Here is a 22567-nt window from a genome sequence, read left to right on the forward strand (position 1 = left end):
CTGGCTCTTGCATATTTCCCTGTCCAAGTGTTGCACTGTAGCTTTTTCTTGACTCTGAGTCATGGAAACAGTAGACTGACTGGATATAAAGACATTGAGTCAGATTGGACATGCACCTGATATTTCCGGCATCAGAAATTCTAAGAAAAAAATGTGACAAACAGCTATCAGCTATGATTTAATCAAAGGCAGTTTATACCATCAACACCCCTTTTGTCTTTGACCGCAGAAGCAATTAACAGCTTTCATTCTTCTGGTCTTTGTGTGCTTAGGAGTGAAGGTAGGGGCTGGTCCTAGTAGGATGACACATGTGGTTGGCATCTTTACCCTTGAGAAATAATTGTTTCCTAACTCCAGGGACATAATTCCAGCAAAGCTTTACTTGCCTCTCTCTGCAAAGGAGGTTTAGGCAGTGTCTGAACAACTCTGAAATCTGGGATAAGACAAAAACAGGAAGCTTGAGAACTCTTGTCCTATTTCTCTTTATTTCTCAAGCCTTTTTTTTTCCAACTTCCTCTTTTCTTCTTGCACTGTCATTCTTCTTGTTCCCTGTGTTCCTACGCAAATCTTTTGGGCAGTCCAGAGGTATCCAAGTTTTCCATGAGGGGCGCCACCACTGTTTGCATCCGGGGCTGGCTGAGGAATTACTGACCTTAGAGCTGAGAAAGAGGCAGAAGGAAACCAAGTGAAGGTCTCTCACAGCTCTTTAGGAGCTCATCTGTCTCTTACTCATTTTTTTTTTAATCTTATCATTAAGATTTATTCCAAAACCTCTCTCTAAGATACTTGACCTCTGAAAATATTATGGTGCCCCAAACTAGAATGAGGATATCTTCACAGCGGGATGTTGTTTATTAAAAACAAAAGCAAAATCGTACTTCTTTTATATGCATAGAGAGTCTCTGCTTGGGCCAGAGTGTGTCTTCCCTTCGAGTCACGATGAATGTATTTATAACCGGAGCATCCTGAAGAAGGGTGGTCAGGTGACGAGGTCCTAAATCCTCCCAAGGTTAGAAGGAACCAGATAGGATGTGTTCCTATCAGTAGTTCTCAAACTTTATCAGGCCTCAAAATCACCTACAAAGCCTTGTTAAAATTCAGATCCTTTGGTCCCACCCCTGGAATTTCTGACTCAACAGGTCGGGGTAGGGCCCAAGAATTTACATGTCTGAGTCTCTTCCAGCTGTTGATGATGCTGTTCATCCACAGGATCCCTGACTTCGGACATTGCAAGGAAGGACTGTCTCTGAGAGTAGTGTGTAGGGTGCAGTCCGGACCCCTTCCAGCCTCATGGATTGACACTGTGTCCTCTCGAGACAGAAACAAAGTAAGTGAAACATCTCTGAGGCTCTGGAGTACTTGGTTTTTGTCTCTTTCTAATTGAATCTAACAGGAGAAGGGGGAAGTTATTCTCACCCATAGTCAGAGCCCTCCACCTCAAGTGTTCAAAGGTTCTAAGACATCACAGAGTGCTTGGTGGGAACAATGAAACAGATGCAGTGCTCAGTGCTGGTATGTATGTCTCCTGAAACACACTTGTTCTGTTGATGACGGTCGTGCTGGTGGACTTTAACTTCTTCGGTCAGAATTTTGCCAAAGGCCCTTGAGTGGCATCATTTTAGTATCAAATTATAGTTCTTGAACTTTTTAATTTGCAATTTGCCCATTGACTGGGTACATGCTCCCAGGGTTTCAATAATGTGTACATTCAATAAATTAGAGACTAAGCTAATTAATGCTATGATTCTTACTTAAAGAATGAGATAAAAAGCAAAGAAAAACATGACTTGCTTCAGGCCACAGAGGCTGGTGGCAGAATTAGAAATTGGAGAGAGAACACTCCCTAACCTTCTTCATGGATCACACACATTTGTTGCCATTAGATATTCTTTTAAACTGCTGACCCTTTTCAAACAAAAAAGGTCAATTCTGATTATTATTGCATGCTAGTGACACGAAGAAGAAAATGTGTTTGGCTAACTGGAAAACAGGTAAATCCACTGTTTTTTTGCTTTTGTTTTTGTTTTTGTTTTTATATATCTGGGCTTGCTTTAGCAAGGGTTGAAGATACAAAACTCCATGACCAGGTCTGTGAGGGGAAAGAGTTCTATTTTTCAGGAAAGAGAGTTATGAGGGAGAAGGAAGGTAAATAAAGTGTGCTGCTCATTTTGGGGTGAAAATGAAATCATTTTTCCTACAGTCTTTAAGGACAGATGTAATCTTCCTCCACAGAACAAATAAATACCAGGAAAAAATGAGACTGTCACAGACGGAAGAGAAGCTTCCCCTACTATGTATAGGACTGAGAGTAGGTTTAAAATCATCTCCAAAGCTGGATTATCTCTGGACTTATATAACACAAAGAAACTTTAAAAGGGGTATACAGAGTATAACTCTTCATAGGATCTTCAGAGAAGGCTTCGTTTAGAAGCCATAGCCCTAAATGTTATATAATATCCAGGCTCTAATGTTATTAGATTATTGAAACATGCATGGAGTGCATGAATGCTTTGAAAATATGATACAAACAGCATCAAACATTATATTTGTAGTTTCAGAAAAATGGTGGCTTTTCTAGTAAAATTAATGTGCCAGATCTAGCGATGGTATTAGAAGAATCATATGTCTTTTCACAAGTTTGGAAACTAGGAGAGCCCCAGCAAAGTGTGTGTTGTGTGAATGCACTGAGGGATAAGATAGTTCTAAAGAAGACCATCTTCATACTATGGATGCATGAGAAATATTTCCTGAAGAAGTGGACTCTTTCATCATTCTTCCAGCTGCTAAAAACTGGTGAAATTGAGGGCTCACTTTGCCTTATAGATGATGTTCAAAGTAAAAATACATGGGATCCTTTTGTAATTGTCACTACATGCTCAGGTATCTTCTCCACAGAGGTGGCTCTAAGGTATAGATCTAAAACTGAGCTGCCATTTAGCTTAGGTAGGGTGATTTTTTTTTTTTTAAACATGATACCCAGGCTATGTCCAAGACAATTAAATCAGAGTATTAGGGATGAACCCTAGGCTGCAGTTATTGATTTTATTATTATTTTTACTTGTACAGCTATATTGAGGTATAATTGATACACATAGTTGACCCTTGAACACAGGTTTAAACTGTATGGGTCCACTCATATGCAAATTTCCTACAGCACACTACAATCAAAGCATTTTCTCTTCCTTATGGCTTCCTTAATAACATTTTCCCCTCTAGCTTACTTTATTGTAAGAATACAGTTTATAGTGTATATAACATATAAAATACGTGTTAAATGACTATGTCATCAGTAAGGCTTCTGGTCAACAACAGACTATTTGTAGTTAAGTTCTGGAGAGTCAAAACTTATATGTCAACTTTCAGCTACATGGGGGGTATGCTTAGGGTCCTGATCCCCACGTTGTTCAAGGGTCAACTGGACAAAAATACTACCTATATTTAATGTTTATAATTTGATGAGTTTAGACATGTGCCAACACTGATGATATCATCGCTACAAGGTAATAAGCCATATGCAAACCCTCCCAGAGTTTTCTTGTGTCCCTCTGGGTTTTTTTGTCTGTTTGTTTTATTTTGTTTTGTTTTGTGGTAAGAACACTCACATGAGATTTATCCTCTTGACCAATTCTGAGTGCGCCATGTTGTTAACCTTAGATTCCATGATGCCGCGCAGATCTCTAAAACTTATTCATCTAGCAGAACTTAAACATTTTGCCTACTAAATAACAATAACCCATTTTCCCCTCTACCCAGTCCCTGGAAACCAATATTCTATTCTCTGCTTCTTTGAATTTGGCTCTCTTTGATATAAGTGGAATCATGCAGTAATCATCCCACTATGACTAGTTTATTTATTTCACTTAGGATGTCCTCTAGGTTCATCCATGTTGTCCCAAAGAGCAAGATCTCCTTTTTTAAGGCCAAATAATATTCCACTGTGTGTGTGTGTGTGTGTGTGTGTGTGTGTGTGTGTATGTGATACTTTCTTTAGCCATTCATCTGTTGAGGGACATTTGGGTCATTTTCACTTCTTCACGATTATGAATAGTGTTACAATGAACATGGGAGCACAGATATCTCTTTGAGATCCTGATTTCAATGTTTGGATATCTACCCAGAAGTGAGATTGCTGGATATAAGGTTTTTAAGTTTTTGAGGAATATCCATACTATTTTTCATAGTTGCTATTATACCATTTCATAGTTCCACCAACAGTATTCCAATTTCTCTGCAGCTTCTCCAATGCTTATCTTCTTGTTTCTTAAATAATATTCATTCTAGCAGATATGAAGTGACAGCTTATGGTACTTTTTCTCTTTTTTCTTCTTCACTGTGATGTTTTTAACCTCATAACAAAGAGTAAATCGTTTATCTTCCACCCTTTCTTTATTATACTTTTGATTAGCATTTTCCTGATAATTAATGACATTAAGCCTCTTTCTGTACTACTGTTGGCCATTTTGCAGGATACAACATTGATATACAAAACTGGTTGTATTTCCATCCACTAATAATGAGCCATCTTAAAAAAAATTAAGAAAACAATCCTACCTACAATAACATCAAAAAGGATAGTATACTTGGGAATTAACTTTCTTTTCTATAGAAAATAAAAATAATTCTAAAGTTCATACGGTTTCATAAAGGAATCAGAGTAACCAAAGGAAGCTTGGAAAAGAGCAAACAGGGTGGAGGCATCACATGTTCTGATTTCCAAGTATATTACATAGTTGTAGTAATTAAAACATGCAGCATGGTACTGGCATACACAGACATATATATTAACAGATCAGAATAGAGAGCCCAGAAATAAACCTATGCATAAATAATCAACTGATCATTGACAAGGAATGGGGAAAGGATAGTCTGTTCCACAAACATTGTTGGGAAAACTGGATACACACATGCAGAAGAAAGAACTCGTCCCCTTGTACTAAAGGAAACTATGCTACTGGACCCTATACTAAAATCAACACAAAATGCATTGAAGACTTAAATGTGAGACTACAAACTGTAAAACTCCTAGAAGAAAACATAGAGGAAAAGTTCCTTGACATTGGACTTGGCAATGACTTCTTAGCGATGACACCAAAAGCACAGGCAACATAAGCAAAAATAGACAAGTTAGGACAACATCAAACTAAAAATTTTCTGTACAGCAAAGGAAACAACCAACAAGAATAAAAAGGCAACCTAAGGCATAGGAGAAAATATTTGCACACCACATACATAATAAAGGGCTGATTTCCAAAAGGTATAAGGAACTCCTAAAACTCAATAGCAAAAAGCAAATGCCCTGGCTTAAAAATGGATAAAGGACTTGAACATTTTCTCAAAGATGTCAGTTACTGTTTCTAATGCTCTGCAGATGACTCCCTGTACAGCATTACTGCTTCTAGGGGTCTCAGGTGAAACTCCTGTGTGTAATAGGTCCTAAGTGGCCTACCTGTATTTACCCTTTTTCACAACATGATTTGTCACAGGAGTCTGAGTCTATTCTACTGAGATTTTCCCTGTGTATAAACTCATTATTTTGGTAGTTACCACATATAGATACCCATAAATAAAATGCAAACTGACATAGAGTTTGGTTATCTATTTCTTAGAGTTGTCTCTATTCATTTCCTATTCCTGCTGTAAGAAATTACTACAGATATAGGGGTTTAAAACAACACAAATCTATCACCTTACAAGTTCTGGAGGTCAGCATCTGAAGTGATTCTTACGGTTCTAACTCAAGGTACCCACATAGCTGTGTTCCTTCTAGAGGTTCTAGGACAGAATCTGTTCCTTGCATTTTCCTGCTTCTAGAAGCTGCCTGGATTCCTTGGGTTGTGACTCTAATCTCTGTTTCCATCATCACGTCTCCTCTGACTCTCACCTTCCTGCCTTTTTTTTTTTTTTTTTTTTTTTTTTTGGGGTAAGGACCTTTGTGATTACACTAGGTCTACCTGGGGTCCACCTTTTCCAGGATCATCATCTTATCTCAATATATTTAACCTAATGACATTTGCAAAGTCCTTTTCCATAAAAGGTAACATAACCCCAGGTTTTGGGGAGTCAGATGTATTTGGAGGCCACTATTTTTTTTTTTAAGATTTTACTTATTTATTTGACAGAGAGAGATCACTAGTAGGCAGAGAGGCAGAGAGAGAGGAGGAAGTAGGCTCCCTGCTGAGCAGAGAGCCCAATGTGGGGCTCAATCCCAGGACCCCGAGACCATGACTGGAGCCGAAGGCAGAGGCTTTAACCCACTAAGCCACCCTGGCACCCCTGGGGACCACTATTTTACCTACAATAAGGTAAATAAACTACCATGGGATGGGACATGACCAGAGCGTTATTGAATTTACATTGTATTAAGCTGGGGTTCATTTTGCCAGTCCCATTGGTTCAAACACTGATCAACAGCACATATTCATAGCAGTGAGGATTGTGAGAATCTCTCTCTACAATGTCACATATGATCATAAAGTCAGCATTTGTCTCATTCAATTTTTCAATGCATTTGTTCAAATGAAATGCCAAGTCACAATTTTTTCCTAAAAAAATAGCTGCCAATTTGAGCACGCTTCTATTTCAGCATCCTTGCCAGTTTCCGTTGTTTGAATGGCAGAGGAGTGTAATCCTTGTGTGTACTCTCTGTAATGCTAGGACGCTGGCCCCTACACTTACAATATAGTAGAACATATGGTGCTTGAGGCAGTCCTCCTTGTGCTCATCATTCATTCAATAGATAATTTCTAAGTCCTTAACTAGGTGTTGTAGCATTTTAGTTGCTCAATCAAGAGACCCCAGAAATCACTCCACAGGATTCACATGCATACATGATAAAAGACTCAACCTTTGAACTCCTAACCCCAGAGAAGATCAACCACCAGGCTAGAGGGATTCATTTTGAACATCTCACATTCAGCGAATCTGGATTACTTGATGGGTCACATCACAGAGAGAGTGCTTCTGTGGAATAGAGCCATGCCACCTCTCAGGCTGCAAGCCAGCCCACCTATGGCTGGTTTTGACAGATTCTCATTCCTGGTCAAACTACTGTGGCCAGTATTGTCGTGAGAGCTAAAGCATGAGGATTTGTCTCAAATACCACCCCCAGAAAGAGGTCTGGAGCATTCATGAGCTTTCTGAGGTTTCTCGGAGTGAGGCAGTGTCTATAGGGGGCATATATAGTGTATCCAGGACAAAACACACAGGTTATTGCTGTTATTGCATATTTCATTCATTCTCATTTCTTATCTATTCTTTCTCCCTCCATAGGTGTGGATACATTTCAACCCATTCATTTTTTAACTGCAAACTACTGTCATCTCACTTTCTCATTTTCTGATTCTTGCATCTTATGGTGAATGCAAAACAGATGCTTTCTAATATTCTGTTTTCTAGCATCATTTTTTAAACTGTGGGTTACCTTTGTATCTTGAGCTCAGTGGTTTGTTGTGTTGTGTTTAAGAATTCTAAGCTTTAATGTTTATAGTAGCAATGTCCACAATAGCCAAACTATGGAAAGAGCCTAGATGTCCATCAACAGATGAATGGATAAAGAAGATGTGGTGTATATCTACAATGGAATATTATGCAGTTATCAAAAAACCCAGAATCTTGCCTTTTGCAATTACGTGGATGGAACTAGAGGGTATTATGCTTAGTGAAATAAGTCAGTCAGAGAAAGACAATTATCATATGATCTCACTGATATGAGGAATTTGAGAAATAAGACAGAAGATCATAGGGGAAGGGAGGGAAAGATGAAACTAGATGAAACCAGAGAGAGAGACAAGCCACAAAAGATTGCGAATCTCAAGAAACAAACTGAGGGTTGCTGGACTGGAGGGAGGGCTGGTGGAAGGGATAGGGAGGCTGGGTGATGGACACTGGGGAGGCTATGTGCTATGGTGAGTGCTGTGAATTGTGTAAGACTGATGAATCACAGACCTGTACCTCTGAAACAAATAATACATTATACGTAAATTTAAAAAAAAATTCTAAGTTTCATCTAGGATTATTTCTTTTTTCTCTTCCTTGAATGATTAAAAGTCCATTAGACATGGTGCTTATCACTCATAAGGTCAATGACTTTCACTTTGTCTCTCTCACTAACTAGCAATTATTAGAATTTGCCTTTCATTTTTGAAGTCACTAATTAAATATTTGGTACCTATCTCATATAATTTTCCTGAACTCATTTCCTGAATTCATCTTCTACTCTGCCTAGATACCTATGAATTAATTCCAAGATATTTGGAAGTCATGTGTAGTTTATCCCTTGTCCAGACAGTGCTTGAAGTCTACAAATGCACAGGTTTCTGCTTATAGGGGTCTTTCAGTCTTTCAATCCCGTCTTCATGTTCCAAGGTATCGCGTCCAGCAGCGATAATAACGACTCTCCTTCCCGTTGGGTTTCAAAAAAGCGGGCTTTATTTCATATGGCCATCGCTTATATAGAGGAGCTAAGCCAATCAGCATAGACAGCGATATGCATCCACCAATCTTAAGCTTGTTACCAAATACCCACAGCATAGCAATAGTTCAACAGCCAATAGGTAGTACTTTCTGTTTACGATCAGTCACTCTAGACACACCTTCTGGCAAATCGCCAGGCGCCATTTTGCAAAGCTCTGAGGTTGACGGATTTCCGGGCCCCTGGAGCATCAACCCTCCACACCAAGGTGCCACATACCACCACGTGTTCACCCCCACACGAACAGCATTGGATACTCGGAACTGTGGTTTCTGAATCAAGTTAGAAGAAGAGCTAGATTCATGGGGGCGCCACTGTAACTGTCTGAGCAACTGCTAACCAACTTTGCCTCTAGGCAGAACGCGAAGGGTAGAAGAGCAAGGGGTGAGGCTTCCAAGTCCCCTGTGATAGCTCAGGGTGTGAACACAGGGCACACTCTGCTTCACCAGAGATCACTGGCAGCTGAGCTCAGGCTCAGGCTCTGGAGAGATGAGGCTTTGAGCATCGCAGCATATGATGGAGAATAGTCCCGCAGAGGCCAAGATGCTCTGCTGGAAAGGGAAGCAGCTGGCAGGTGTAGAGTCCTCAGCAGAAGCCTGATCAATCAGACCATCCAGCGTCTCCCGTGGCCAGACCCGATTGTGAGCCCACAGGAGACACTTCCAGGAATAATTCCTGGGTTCTTCACAGAGGGCTACAATTTTATGGAACCAGCTTACACCAGAGTCAGGGGCATTTGAAGTAACGGCCATCAGAGACTCCATTTTTCCAGCATTCCAAAGAGAGCCAAGCTTCTAGGCTTCTCTATTCAGCAAGCCTAACGTTTCAAAAAATTGTTTTACCGGTGGTGAGAGGGCCCCCTTTATTCACCTGGAGCACTGCCGACAGAGAGCAAACGAGCCCAGTCGTGTGAGGAGGCAGAAAACAGTGATGTCGATAAAACAAGAACAGCTCCCGAAGAGAGAGAAGGCATAGGCTCAAGGCATTGGCATGGGCAAAGCAACAGCTACAGATGCTACCCTCCATCGTAGGGGGTGTGGTGGGGGTGTGCAGTGACTTCTCGGAGTTGAGGAATTGAGTGGGGAGTTATGAGAGTGGCCTGTATTGGATGGGGGCACTCAAAGGTCTAGAATTCCAGGACCTTGGTGGATACTGAGAGTAAAGGATTTTCGTTGTTATTATTATTTTTTAAAGATTTTATTTATTTACTTGACAGGTCACAAGTAGGCAGAGAGGCAGGCAGAGAGAGAAGGAGGGGAAGCAGGCTCCCTGCTGAACAGAGAGCCCGATGCGGGGCTCGATCCTAAGACCCTGGGATCATGACCTGAGCCGAAGGCAGAGGCTTAACCCACTGAACCACCCAGGCATCCCTTCTTTATTATTTTTAATTTACACTCACACTTTGGTTGTAGCCTCATCCTCTGCTACCGTAGAAGCCAGGGAGGCAGGGTTTCTGAAGTTTTCTCCGTTACGGAGCTCAGTGCACAGAATAGAAATACTACCCAGGACGTGAATGAACGGTGAAGGCCTTATCTTTCCTGTGGTTCAAATTTTAGGTTAAAAAAGTAGGGGTATCATTTAAAGAAGATGGAAAAATAAGCTAAAGACACCTCCAACAGAAAAAAGAGCGTGACAATGAAAGATGTATGTCTTTTATGGCAATAATCAAATCACCTCAGGAGCAGGAAACTACATTCAAAAACATCTCCCTGCATCCAGGCCTGATAATAAACCAGCAAGCAAAGCATAAGCAAATCCTGCAACTAGGGGAAAGGCAAAATAAAATTGAGCCAGGGAAAATTTGCATGCAACGGGCCTGGGACCTGGAGCCTATCCCTACCTGGAAATCAGTGCAGAGATTCTGAATCTGTGTCCAAGAACATACTTGGGAGTGGAAAGGTGATGGCCTTCCCCCTCCAACTCACTGTTTCTTCATAATCATCTATGTGCTCGAATCCTTGACAGTAATTATGCAGAGCAACTTAATTTTTGCAGTGCTGAGCAGAGAGGCTGTCATCGATGGACTTGTTTCCCACCTGCCTGGGCATCTGCTGCTTCTGTCTACAGTGCGTGTCAGTGCTGAACAATTTTTGCTCCTATTTTAACCCTAACTATGTATTTTGATACCGATCAATCACCTGGGAATTTACTAGTACTCTTACGGGTTAACCAGCTTGCTCGCTGTCTTCCACTGATCAAGGGTCAACTCTTTTACCTACCCATCTTCCTCTGGCCAACGTGGAAAATTTTCAGGTTCGTTCTTTGGCTGTTGCTAAATGCTCTGTTGATTTCTTGTGTGTCAATCACCATCTCAGCTACTAGGAATTATATGAATGTTCACTTAATCACTGTGGGGCTTTTCTCTATAAACAGCCCTAGGATTGAGAGACTTAAGACGTTCCACCTGTATTTTACCATATCTTATCAAACAGTTGCAATTTTTATTTCTTTCCTCCTATTCTTGGCCTCCACCAACTCACTCAGCCTCCCTGTTCCAACACATGGAGTAGATGCAACACCCCAGCCCTGGCCACTAGAACTACAGTTCTAGCATGGAAGCTCACACCACTGCCCTAAAGTCTTTTGCCATCTTCCTTATTTTCTTCATCTCTTACCTTCTGACCCTACTCATCTCTGTTATGAGCATCTCATTGGACAAGAGGTCTTGGTTCTGGGTCTGGGAAGTTGTCATCTATGCAATAGTCCCTATTCACTCCTCTTCTCTAATGCTGAGCAGCTCTAAATTGAAAGAGGTTTTCAAAGTAAGGTGCTGGGGCCTAGAGGCTGCCCGAGGCACAGGGTACAAAAAGATCCCTGGGCAAAGGGGAGTTTGCATTGACACAACTAATGCTAATAACCAGCACTGCTCTTGACATTCCCCCATGGGATAGTGACACACCATAAATGCTAGCCACGTTCTCCTTCAGCCCCACAGCCACCTAACTGTAACCAATCCTTTCTCCATTCTAGGATGCTCCTTTACCTTCCACAGTCCCCAAGCTGGTCTCAACGTTCTCATGACCTACCCATAACTCAGTCCTGTCTACCCCTGGAATCTGACTCCCAGTATAGCCAAAACCATATGCCCATAGACCATTTTTATTTTATTCTTTTCATGACGGCCAGTTACTTTCCACATTAATACGAATCCCTTCCCCACAAGAATTTATTGCCCACGCCCTGAATGCTCTCCATGCCAAGCCCTCAATCCACTTGTCTAACTTTAGTCAAAAAAAGGTCTTGCCATCTCTCCCTCTGCTGCTTCTGAATCTTTATCCAATGACATAAATTTCCTTGCTTCTCTACCAAACACTGTTCCTTCATTCCTTTAAAACTCAAGTTAAAATGTAACTCTTCTTTTATTTTTGTTCACCATGACACTATACTCTTCCCAGAATAGCAGAATACTTCACAAGTCTGGGTTCACCCTTGAATCTATCCATATATTAATAACCAAATTGGATCAATTGTATATGGTTTCCATTGGCTGGATTCTTGTCCTTCTATTATACTTCAAGTTGGACTGAACTTTAGGAAGACTCCTAGATTGAGGCTTAGCTGGTTTGGGACATATAGCCCAAGTGTCAGCTGGGAACTCCTCTTACTTTGTAAAATCTGTGTTATATTGGCTTAAATTTTCTATTCTCTTCTATCTGTGCTCTGTCACATTCCAAAGCCCTTTTAAAATAGATAAGAATATGAGAACCTCCTAGTCCTCAATTGAAAATCACCTATAGGACTTCCCTGTTCTCTAGAAGCCCTGTTCAGCCTCCTTAACCCCACAGATTTCTCTCATACCCTTTTCCTTGCAAGACTCAGTCCTACCTTCTCCCCACGACATCTCTTTCATCATTTCTCTCCTCTGCACCCTCGCCCACTAGCAACAAAGTATCTTGGCAACAGCCAACTCTCAGGCCTTTGAGCCTCAACTTCCAACTGCTCCAGACACACATCAAGGTGTTTTTCCCTAAAGGCAGCTTCATATCTGAAGGTATTCTGGGGCCAGAGCTTTCGCCTTTTATATAAATTGGACATGGCTGATGAACTGAACTTCTGGCTCTCTCTTCAGAAGCCTGAAACACCTTCTGAGAGAAAACCGTCCTACGAGAGAAACGATGTCAAGCTAGACTGTGAATGAAAGACTTGGGCCCTGACAGGGAATGGAAATTCTCATCTGCTCTTGGTCTGTCCTCCAATTTGTCTCCTGGTCAAGCCATCCCTTGAATTCGTATTTGCAAAGTAGAAGTACCATTGGAAAGAACACTTTCCCTAGAGACTCTGTGCAGCTCGGCCTACCTCAGCAGCACAGCTACTGTTGCCCAGAGAGGGCAGTGAAGTCTATTGTACCACTTTACCACAGCATCTGTGAGGACTTGGCATTTCCCAAGCTCCAAGGATTCAACTCTGGTAGAAGGTGGGTGGAACGTGGCGGGTGCAGTAGTATCTGGGGAGCACAATCATAACCCAGTGAAGCGGGACTGAGAAGGAAAAAGGAAAGTAAGAGGTAGATATCAGCCTTGTGTTATCAGACAGGATATCTCCAGGAATACTTAGGAAGCTGGTCTGGGGGTGAATTGCAAGGATTTGGGATCCCAGTGGGAATGGTGGGACAAGAGCTGGTAGAATTTGAATTACTGCCATTGGTCAATTGTAGTATCCATATCTTGCATGCTGTAAAATCTCAGAAAGCTGAAAAAAAAAAAAAACCCAAACTGTAATCTCCATATATGTATAGAGAACAGGAGGGGGGAAAAAAAAACTTCCCCTCAAGTATCATATATATAGACATTCTTCCAGAAGTGGTTAAATATTTGTCATACTCTGTCTTCTTTTGTATAAAGTGCAACAGAAAAGTTATTCTGGATATACATAAGGTATTAGGGGTAGATGAAGGGATCCAGAAATCAAAAAAAAAATAGTAAGATAGAAACTTTAAAAATAATAGGATAGAAATAATAACCATCCCTTATATTTGTGGCACCTAATAATTTACGAAGAGTTTTCACATACCTTTTATCATTTCCAACCAAAAAGACAAGGCAAGATCATCCAATCCAACTCAGCTGGAAAAGAGACCTTGAAAGGTCAGTGAATTACCTAAATTCATACTGCTGGTTAATATCAGACCTAAGAATCAAAGGAAAAGAAAAGGAAACCAAGGGATAAATTTTAAAGAAGCAAAGAGTTTTGATTTGGGAAAAGATGGTTAGCACTTAACAAGGGAAACACTTTATAAAGAATAGCAGTGATGTTTGGACCAAGAATAAGGAAAATTCTCTTTGAACGTTGAAGTTAGCTAGAACTTTTCCAACTTCTAAATAGTCTACTTTATATAATACTCATTTTTTTAAAAAGATTTTTTCTTTATTAGAGAGAGAGAGAGAGCAACAGAGATAGGGAGAGAGCCCAGGAGCTGAGAGGACAGGGAGAAGTCGGCTCCCCGCTGAGCAGGGAGCCCAGGGCGGGGCTTGAACCCAGGATCATGACCTGAGCAGAAGGCAGCCGCTTAACCGACTGAGCCACCCAGGTGCCCTTATATAATGATCACTATTAACACTCATTAACACACATACATAGAGTATATTTGCCTGATAACTTGCAATAAACAAGGAGTAGAAAGATAAAGAAGGCTGTGACCCTGGTGTTTAGGAGCAGATGTTTAGAAGCCCATGGGTGCTGGTGATGAGCTCAGGAGGAGCCATGTGGGTGCTGCGGCCGGCACCCGAATGCACCCATATCCTATGTACACACCAAAACTTGCCACCCTTCACACAATGCCCCATGAGCTGAAGCCTGAAACTCTATAGAATTTGTTGGCGAGTTGAAAGTGTGTTTTGGTCCAGTCTGGTTTCTGCGTGCCACCTCCCCCCCCATAGCTGCGTCACCTCCCTGGGGACTGCGCATAGGAACCAGCCACAGAGTCAGGGAAGATAAGGGTTTGGCATTCAGGGCATTGGGGGTGCCTGTGGGTCAGCAGGAGTGAACCTCAGGTGAAGTTCTCCCAGCAACTCAACCCCATCCCTTTAATGTCCTCTGATATTCTTATGTGCCTCTTTTCCATTCTCCTCCCTACCCCGAGTCAGGGAAATCCTGCTTGAATATTCTGGGTGTCATCAGAAAGGAGTGTCCCCCACAGCTGGGGAAATCAAGCACTCACTCAACACTTTCTCTTTCTCCTATGGCAGAGGTGGCCACACCTACGCCAATGTCCAAACTCTTCTTTTTTTCTCTCTCTCCAGTAGAGTGCAGGAACTTCTCCTCTGGAGAACCTGACTCTACAAAGACTCTGTCTCCGGTGAGTGTCCACCTAACTTGAGATCCACGTGCTCCTAAACAGCAGCCAACGGGGGCTGAAGCCAGTTCACAGGCTTCTGCCGGCTCCATAGCCCAAACCGATGTCTGTTTGCCTATTTCCTGACCACAGGTGGACAAGCCACCTCCCAGGTCCCCTGACTTACAGTGCTGGATCCCACAACTATCACAGAGGTACATCTATTTGTGAGTGGATGCTGAATTTATGTTGTTCAAAAAGGAAGGTGTTCTGGGTGGATCAGTCAGTTAAACATCTGACTCTTGATTTCAGGTCAGGTCATGATCTCAGGGTGGTGAGATGGAGCCTGTGTACTCTCTCTCCCTCTGCCCCTCCCACCCTCTAAAATATAAATAAATAAATAAATATATATATATATATATATATATATATATATATTTTTTTTTTTTAAAGAAGCATCTTATGTCTTCATTCCTTAAAAATGGAAGGATACCTTATGCCTCCTTGAGTTGATGTCACTCTATCAGCTCCTTGACAATGCAGCTTTCTATACATAAGAAATTCAATTAATGTTAAATAGTGATGGTGACAATGGATGATAAGGAACAACACTGAATTCTGTTAAGACAACATAGGAATTGCCTCAAATCTCATTTATTCCATAAATATTTACCATCAACCTACTGTACACTGTTGGGAATATGAAGATGGGCTGGCGGCTGCACTGAGTGGGGCTCCTCCTGGGGGAAAAAAAGGGCTCCTCCCTGAGAATTCACACGTGAGTTTTGTCATCCACGTGGATTGCTTAGATTAACTTTGGCCCTTCTTGCTTCAAGAGAATCTTTGGGTCTTCCACAATAGGGCAAGAGATGAAAGAAGCTCAGTAGTAAGTGCCTCTCCCAACCATACCAAGGAATGGTCAAGCGCAGAAATCCTATCTTGAGAACAGGAAACAGCCTGCATTTACACTCCTTCCCCAACAGAGGGCACCAATGGCCAGATTACAATAGCATCAGGCAATTAGACTTTATAATTTTATACTCCCCTCCACTCAGTGGTCCTTTAAGAACAAGAAGGGATTGGGAGGGGGAAGTGAAAAAAATTGAACCCGCACTTTCTTCCCTGCTGATATCCAACCTCTGTACTAGACCTAAGATAGGAGAAGAGATGAAGATTTTAATTAGATATGACAGTAATGTTGATTTGGACTCTTTAAAACTTGAAAATGAGATGAGCCTTGAAACCTGTGGAATCTATAATGACATCAAGAGGTGAGAAAGGATGATCTGTGGAATATGTTTGGAGGCAGAGGTTGGAGGAAAGCTTGTTTCTTGGGAGCTCAGTCTATTCAATAAATTTGTTACACGAGACTTGAAAGTCAGAAGATGTGAAATACCTCTATATTTTCTTTGAGATTGCTTGTCCTATGTTGTGTAATACATTCCCCGTATAAAAAGACCTCAAGATAAATTCCTTGCTCAGAAGGGGCTAAATCAAAGTTCAAGGTAAAGGCCTACCTCCTTCCTTTCTTTGCCACCTTGGCCTCCACAACTCCCTCTCCCTGAATCCAGATCGAGCAGCCCTCAACAGTGCTCTGGGCGAAAATCATTTTCTGAGATATTCTTGACCCAGAGTTCTGCTCTCCTGCCCATTCTGGTGTTTCTGTTTACATTCTGTTCATGGTGCTATTGCTCTATTAATGGTCCTTATTGATCTTGGATCTCAACTGCAAATTGTGGCAAGTTCTTTCCATAATTGGTCTTGTGAAAGATAAAGAAAGAACAAGAGAAAACAAAGAAAGTTTGCCAGGGACAATGGAAGAGTAACATCGAAGCAATAATTCAATCATGACATAACTATATTTGCAAACCAATTTTTAAAAACTGTCCAGATTTACTTTTATTCCAGAAACACATATTAAAGGAGAGAGTTTAGGGAACTTTCTCTTGTAAAGCCTAGAGGAGTATCTTCTTACAATCAGTGGAAAGTAAGTTATTCCTGTGACTATTCTTAATGTCAAAATGCTTCCTAACAGGAAGAGAAAAATGCATCTTCTTTGGCCTTTCTAGAAAGAGCTTTAAATGGAATTCTTGAGACACATCCACCATCTATTAGTCATGTCTTAAGCTCCCAAAGCAACATTTTTTAAAGATTATTTGTTCTATTTTTATTAAAACTTACAAAATTGATCCTAAGTGTGAATTGACTTTTTGCTAGTTTTGGTGGCAAGGATATAGTTGTATAAGCTATTTTGCAGTGCCAAGTCTCCTCAAAAACTTTTTTTAGGGAAAATATATCAAAAATGACAGGGTAAACTGGTAGGATAAGAGATAAGTTCCTTATCATGAATTAAGTTTTTCTTTAAATTTTAACCTAAATGATAGATTTTTTAAAAGCTATTTTTATTATTAAAAAAAATTTTTATTAAAATATGTTAGATGTAAGAAACTGAAACACAGCCAAGATACAGTCAAAATGACTGCAAATAATCCCCCTACATTCACAAGGGAAATAGATCTCAAATTTTAAGTTTCAAATTAGAAGAAAGATAAGTTTCACAAGCCTTCACTCTTAACATCTAAAGATAGACTGTGTAGGTCGATATTTCTTGAGAATATTGGCAGATTGGTGTTTTCAGTACTTGATGGTTTGAATGAGGCCCACTCCCAGAACTTGGAAATAAGATTATCTTCTAAAGAGTAAATCAAGGAATCAACTTTTCCTCCATACCTTCTGCTCTAAATGTAGAAACCTAAGAATTAACCAGAAAATGGGTGCCTTGAGCATAACTTTTAAGTCAGTATATAGTTTCAGGGAGGGCTAAGAAATGAGGCAGAAGCAACGCAACCAGCAGAAATACCCAACCGCACCACAGAGTTATTCCAGCAACACCATCTGCCACTTGGCATCCATGACGTTAGGAAACAGGCAACAGAACTAGCATCACATCTGCCCCGAGAGCCTCAGATGCCTGTGACCCAAGATCAGATCTCACCTACACAGCCACCCCTCCCCCCCATCACCCACTTCCTCCTTGCGCGACTCTGGTGGGCGCCTCTGCTTACTGAACCTGGATCACACATCCATCACTAGCTGCCGAGTCTGAAAAATGCCATATTTCGTATTCCAGCCCTCGCTGAAGGCTCATAGGGAGGGAGATGCAGGGGGGTACAGAGTTAGACAAAGCAATCTCTCCAGAACTTTCTTCTACAAATACCCACATTCTATAATTTATAGACCTCACACACATCCATTACCAGTTTTCACTAAAAAATAACTGGTGAACTATAGCCAAAAATGTGTTTGTACCTGAAATGGATATGAAAATAAATCATGAACCTTCTCAAGGAATGGATACCAGGAAAAAAACCATGAATATATGACATCAACAAGGATAACTAAATATAGCTACCTTGACATTTGTTAAAATCAAGGATCCCAAACTCTAATAATTTCAGGACTAGTCATATAAATATGTGAAGCCCATGTAAGACATTGGTGAGCTTGGCCGTCCACACCGTACTGCTCCCCACGTCTCTTGTGTTCTGATGTAATGGCGGGGAAGGGGAAGAAGAGATTACTAGTTGTAGTAGATGGGCTTCATTTGCTTCCCTGATCCATTTTATCAAGTCAGTGCTCTTAGCTCCCAGCTGTTGTCACTACCAGCAGCTAATAGCTCGCAGGAGCTCCCTTCTTAAAAGAATTGCCAACAAGCGACAGAAACAGCCTTACTCGGGAAACTATTTTCAGCCCACATATTGTAGCCTACAGCCAATGACAGAACGAAACAGAGTATAAAAGTCCAAGCCCCTTGAGCCGGACTAACTCTGTGGGACAATTGATACTCAGCAGTCCCTCTAGGCTCCTAGCTTTTCCCCTGATTTGCCCAACCCAGCTTCCCTCACTCATTTTCTCCCGAGAACCCTCCAACAGTACACCATTTGAACAAGATGCTGCTCCAGTTTTCTTTCCAGGGAATTAAGGTGAGCTGAGAAACCAGCTAATTTCGATATCGTTGTAGTAGAAAAATAGAAAAGGGCAAAGGATAAGAAGGCACAAAGAATTAGTAAAGGGAAATATGAGAGCTAGCAGTATAAAAAAAATGGGTGTATGTTGAACTCCAAGCCCTAACAGTAGATAATAAACCTTATTTTTAATTGTACATGTAACATGTTATGAAAATTGACCACACATAAGATCAAAGAGGAAAAAAATCAAAAAGTTTCAAAATGAAAAAAAAATATTAACAACATTATTTGGCACAATGCAATAAAGCTAGACATTAATAATTTTAAAATGTTTAAAAGGACATTTTTACATAAATATTTGAAAAACTTACTAATAAAACAACTCTTGAGTCAAGAGAGAACACAAACAAGATTTCAAAATTTATTGGTAATAGCTGAAAATATAACATCAAATCTATGAGATACAACTAAAGCAGTTTTAGTGTTGGATGCCTCTAAAAATACAAATACAAAAGTAAAATTTTTAATTAAACACCTTACTCAAAAAGCTGTAGAAGGAAAACAAAGCAAGAGGAAATTAATAAAGATAAAAGCAAAAACTGATGGATTTGAAAACTGAAAAGGAATTAAACCAATAAAATCCAAAAATGTTAGTTAAAAACCTTAACGCAATAGACAGATTACTAATTTAATCTAGAAATAAAAGAGAAAACCAAAATTATAACAAAAGAGAAGTAACCATTAAAACTTTAAGGGGCACCTGGGTGGTTCATTCAGTTAAGTCTGCAACTCTTGGTTTCAGCTGAGGTCACGATCTCAGGATCCTGAGATCAAGTCTCACCTGGGGCTCCAAGCTCAGGGCAGAGTCTGCTTCAGATTATCTCTGTTCCCCTCTCTTTATCCCTCCCTGTACTCACATTCTCTTGCTAAGGTAAATAAATAAATCTTTAAAATAAAAACAGGCAGCACCTGGGTGGCTCAGTGGGTCAAGCCTCTACCTTCCGCTCTGGTCATGATCTCACAGTCCTGGGATCAAGCCCTGCATAGGGCTCTCTGCTCAGCGGGGAGCCTGCTTCCTCCTCTCTCTCTGCCTGCCTCTCTGCCTACTTGTGATCTCTCTCTCTCTGTCAAATAAATAAATAAAATATTTTAAAAAATAAAATAAAAACAATTTTTTTTTAAGATTTTATTTTTTGACAGACAGAGATCACAAGTAGGCAGAGAGGCAGGCAGAGAGAAAGGAAGGGAAGCAGGCTCCCCGCTGAGCAGAGAGCCTGATGCAGGGCTCTATCCCAGGACCCTGAGATCATGACCTGAGCCGAGGCAGAGACTTAGCCAACTGAGCCACCCCGGTGCCCCAAAAACAGAAGTTTTAAGGAAAATAATGAAATTACTTTGTGAAACTGAGCAAAATCAATTTTTTAATAAAAAGATTTATTTGTTTAATTCAGAAAGAGAGAGGGCATGCTGGGGTGGGGAGGAAAGGACGAGCGAGAGAGTCTCTAGCAGACTCCGTGCGGAGTACAGAGCCCACGCAGCGCTCGATGTCAGGATCCTGAGATCACGACCCTCCTCCGGGCGAAACCAAGACTCGATGCTTAACCGACTGCACCAGCCAGACACTCCTGAGCAAATCCATTTTAAAATACAGATGAAACAAATCATTTTCTAAAATAATACAACGGAGGGACTTCCCATTTTTGGCTCCACATGGAAAGAGCTTGGAAGTTGCCTTTCTAGCCCAACAGGGAGTAAATTGCTGAACAGACTGAACCCTGGCAAAGACCACCTGGGCCAGGTGACATGGTTGACCTCATCAGTGGTATGTCATGTTGATAGCACGGGCGCTTGGTTTGAAGTAATGAGAATGACGCTTCATCTCTGTGGCCTTCCTCCTAGACACACAGTCTAAACATGAGGAAAAACATCAGACAAACCACAAACTGAGGGACATTTTACAAAGTATCTCAGCAGTACTCCTCAAAAGCCCTCAAAAAACTCTGAGAAACCGCGCCAGACCAAAAGAGGCTAAGGCACCACTATGACTAAATGCAATGTGATATCATGGGTAAGGTTCCAGAACAGAAAAAGGACACTAAGGAAAAGCTAGTGAAATTTGAATAAACTTCAGAAGTTAGTTAATAATAACATATCAATGTTAGATCCTGAGTTGTGACAAGTGTGCTGTATGTACCCTAATTAACAATCAGGGAAACCAAGTGTTAGCATTCTTTGCTCGATCCTTGAAACTTTTGTAAATCTAAACTATTTAAAATCTAAGTTTATTTTTTTTTAAAGATTTTATTTATTTATTTGACAGAGAGAAATCACAAGTAGGCAGAGAGGCAGGCAGAGAGAGAGAGAGGAGGGAGCAGGCTCCCTGCTGAGCAGAGAGCCTGATACAGGACTCGATCCCAGGACCCTGAGATCATGACCTGAGCCAAAGGCAGCGGCTCAACCCACTGAGCCACCCAGGCGCCCCTCTAAGTTTATTTTTAAAGAGCAATTCAACTGCTTCATATTTCCAATATTTGGGTTAATTCTTTGTGAATTAAAGAGTGATTCTGTTTTTCTTCCTTGTGTTTCATGTTTTGATTGAAGGACAGACCTCTTACATAGAGTTTGAGGTAAATAATATTTGTACCTAGAAACAGCATGTTCTAGGGGCGCCTGGGTGGCTCAGTCGCTGAGCATCTGACTTCGGCTCAGGTCATAATTCCAGTGTCCTGGGTGGGCTCCCTGCTCAGTGAGAAGCCTGCTTCTCCCTCTCCTTCTGCCCCTACCCCTGCTTGTGTGTGCTCTCTCTGTGTGTCAAATAGATAAATAATCTTGAAGAAAGAAGAAAGGAAGAAGGGAAGGAAGGAGGAAGGAAGGAAGGAAGGAAGGAAGGAAGGAAGGAGGAAACAGCAACTCTTCTGCCAGGGTGCAAGTATGGCGGCTGACATGTCCTCCTGCCTTTTCTACCCTAGGATACCCTTTCCATACATCTCTTCCCTCCTTGGAGGAGGTTGTTCCTCCATAGGTTTCAGACTCCTCAATCACCCAATGTCTTTGGCTCTCTTATGGGTTCAAGAAAATTTATGACTTTGTCATCTATCCAGCTCTTTCTCATTGATAGATGGGAGCATATTCTTTTCAGCTTCCTACATCCTAGGTGTGAGAAAAAACTCCACAGAGATTTCTCTCTAACTTTGTACACTACAATCAAGCATGCATCTGGGAGGAATGAAATAGATGAAAGTGATTAGAATCATATATTTTAAAACAAGAGATTCTGAAGGCTTGAAAAGAATCATAGAATCTTACCACTACAAGGAATATATTAGCAGCCATCTATCCTAGATAAAATCTTCAGGCCGTGTCCTGTTTTGTTAAAATTAAAATTTTATTCCTCACATCCCCTCCAGAATCCTCTAGTTAAAAATCACTATGTTTCCTGCACATCCATATCAATCAAAAAACATCTATCGTACTTTTCTTTTGGCTGAAATAAAAAGCATAGCAAATGAAAAGTTATAACATTGAGAATGTTTTCAAACTCTTCATAAATGTCTTTCCTGATTCTGGTTACACCACTGTATGGACTCTTCATTAGAAAATAATTAGAAAATAATTCATTATTCCAGACACTCACCAAATAAGTATTTTTCTTCCGTATATGTGCCTTTCAGAGAAAAGCGTTTCTTACAGTGGATTCTTTGTACTGACATGACACACCAGTGTGGTTATCACAAGGATGGGGATAGATAACATGGACAGAGAGTGGGAGGTCAGGCCTATCTCTTTTTGCAAGAGGGTTGAAAGAGGGATTATAACAAAACAGAACATACCATCTAAGGACTCATCGCGTCTAAGCCA

The 22567-nt window shown here is 40.9% G+C and overlaps 1 protein-coding gene across 1 annotated transcript; it reads left to right on the forward strand.

Moving 5' to 3' along the window:
• Window positions 1-9460: 9460 nt before the first annotated feature.
• Window positions 9461-11343, forward strand: TAS2R16 (taste 2 receptor member 16). Its single transcript, XM_032304408.1, is given in 6 exon segments — window positions 9461-9497; window positions 10349-10475; window positions 10477-10631; window positions 10634-10687; window positions 10690-10951; window positions 10953-11343. Coding segments are annotated over 6 exon segments (1026 nt in total).
• Window positions 11344-22567: the final 11224 nt, after the last annotated feature.

The sequence above is a fragment of the Mustela erminea genome, chromosome 11, assembly GCF_009829155.1.
Source record: "Mustela erminea isolate mMusErm1 chromosome 11, mMusErm1.Pri, whole genome shotgun sequence".
NCBI classification, from domain to species: Eukaryota; Metazoa; Chordata; class Mammalia; order Carnivora; family Mustelidae; genus Mustela; species Mustela erminea.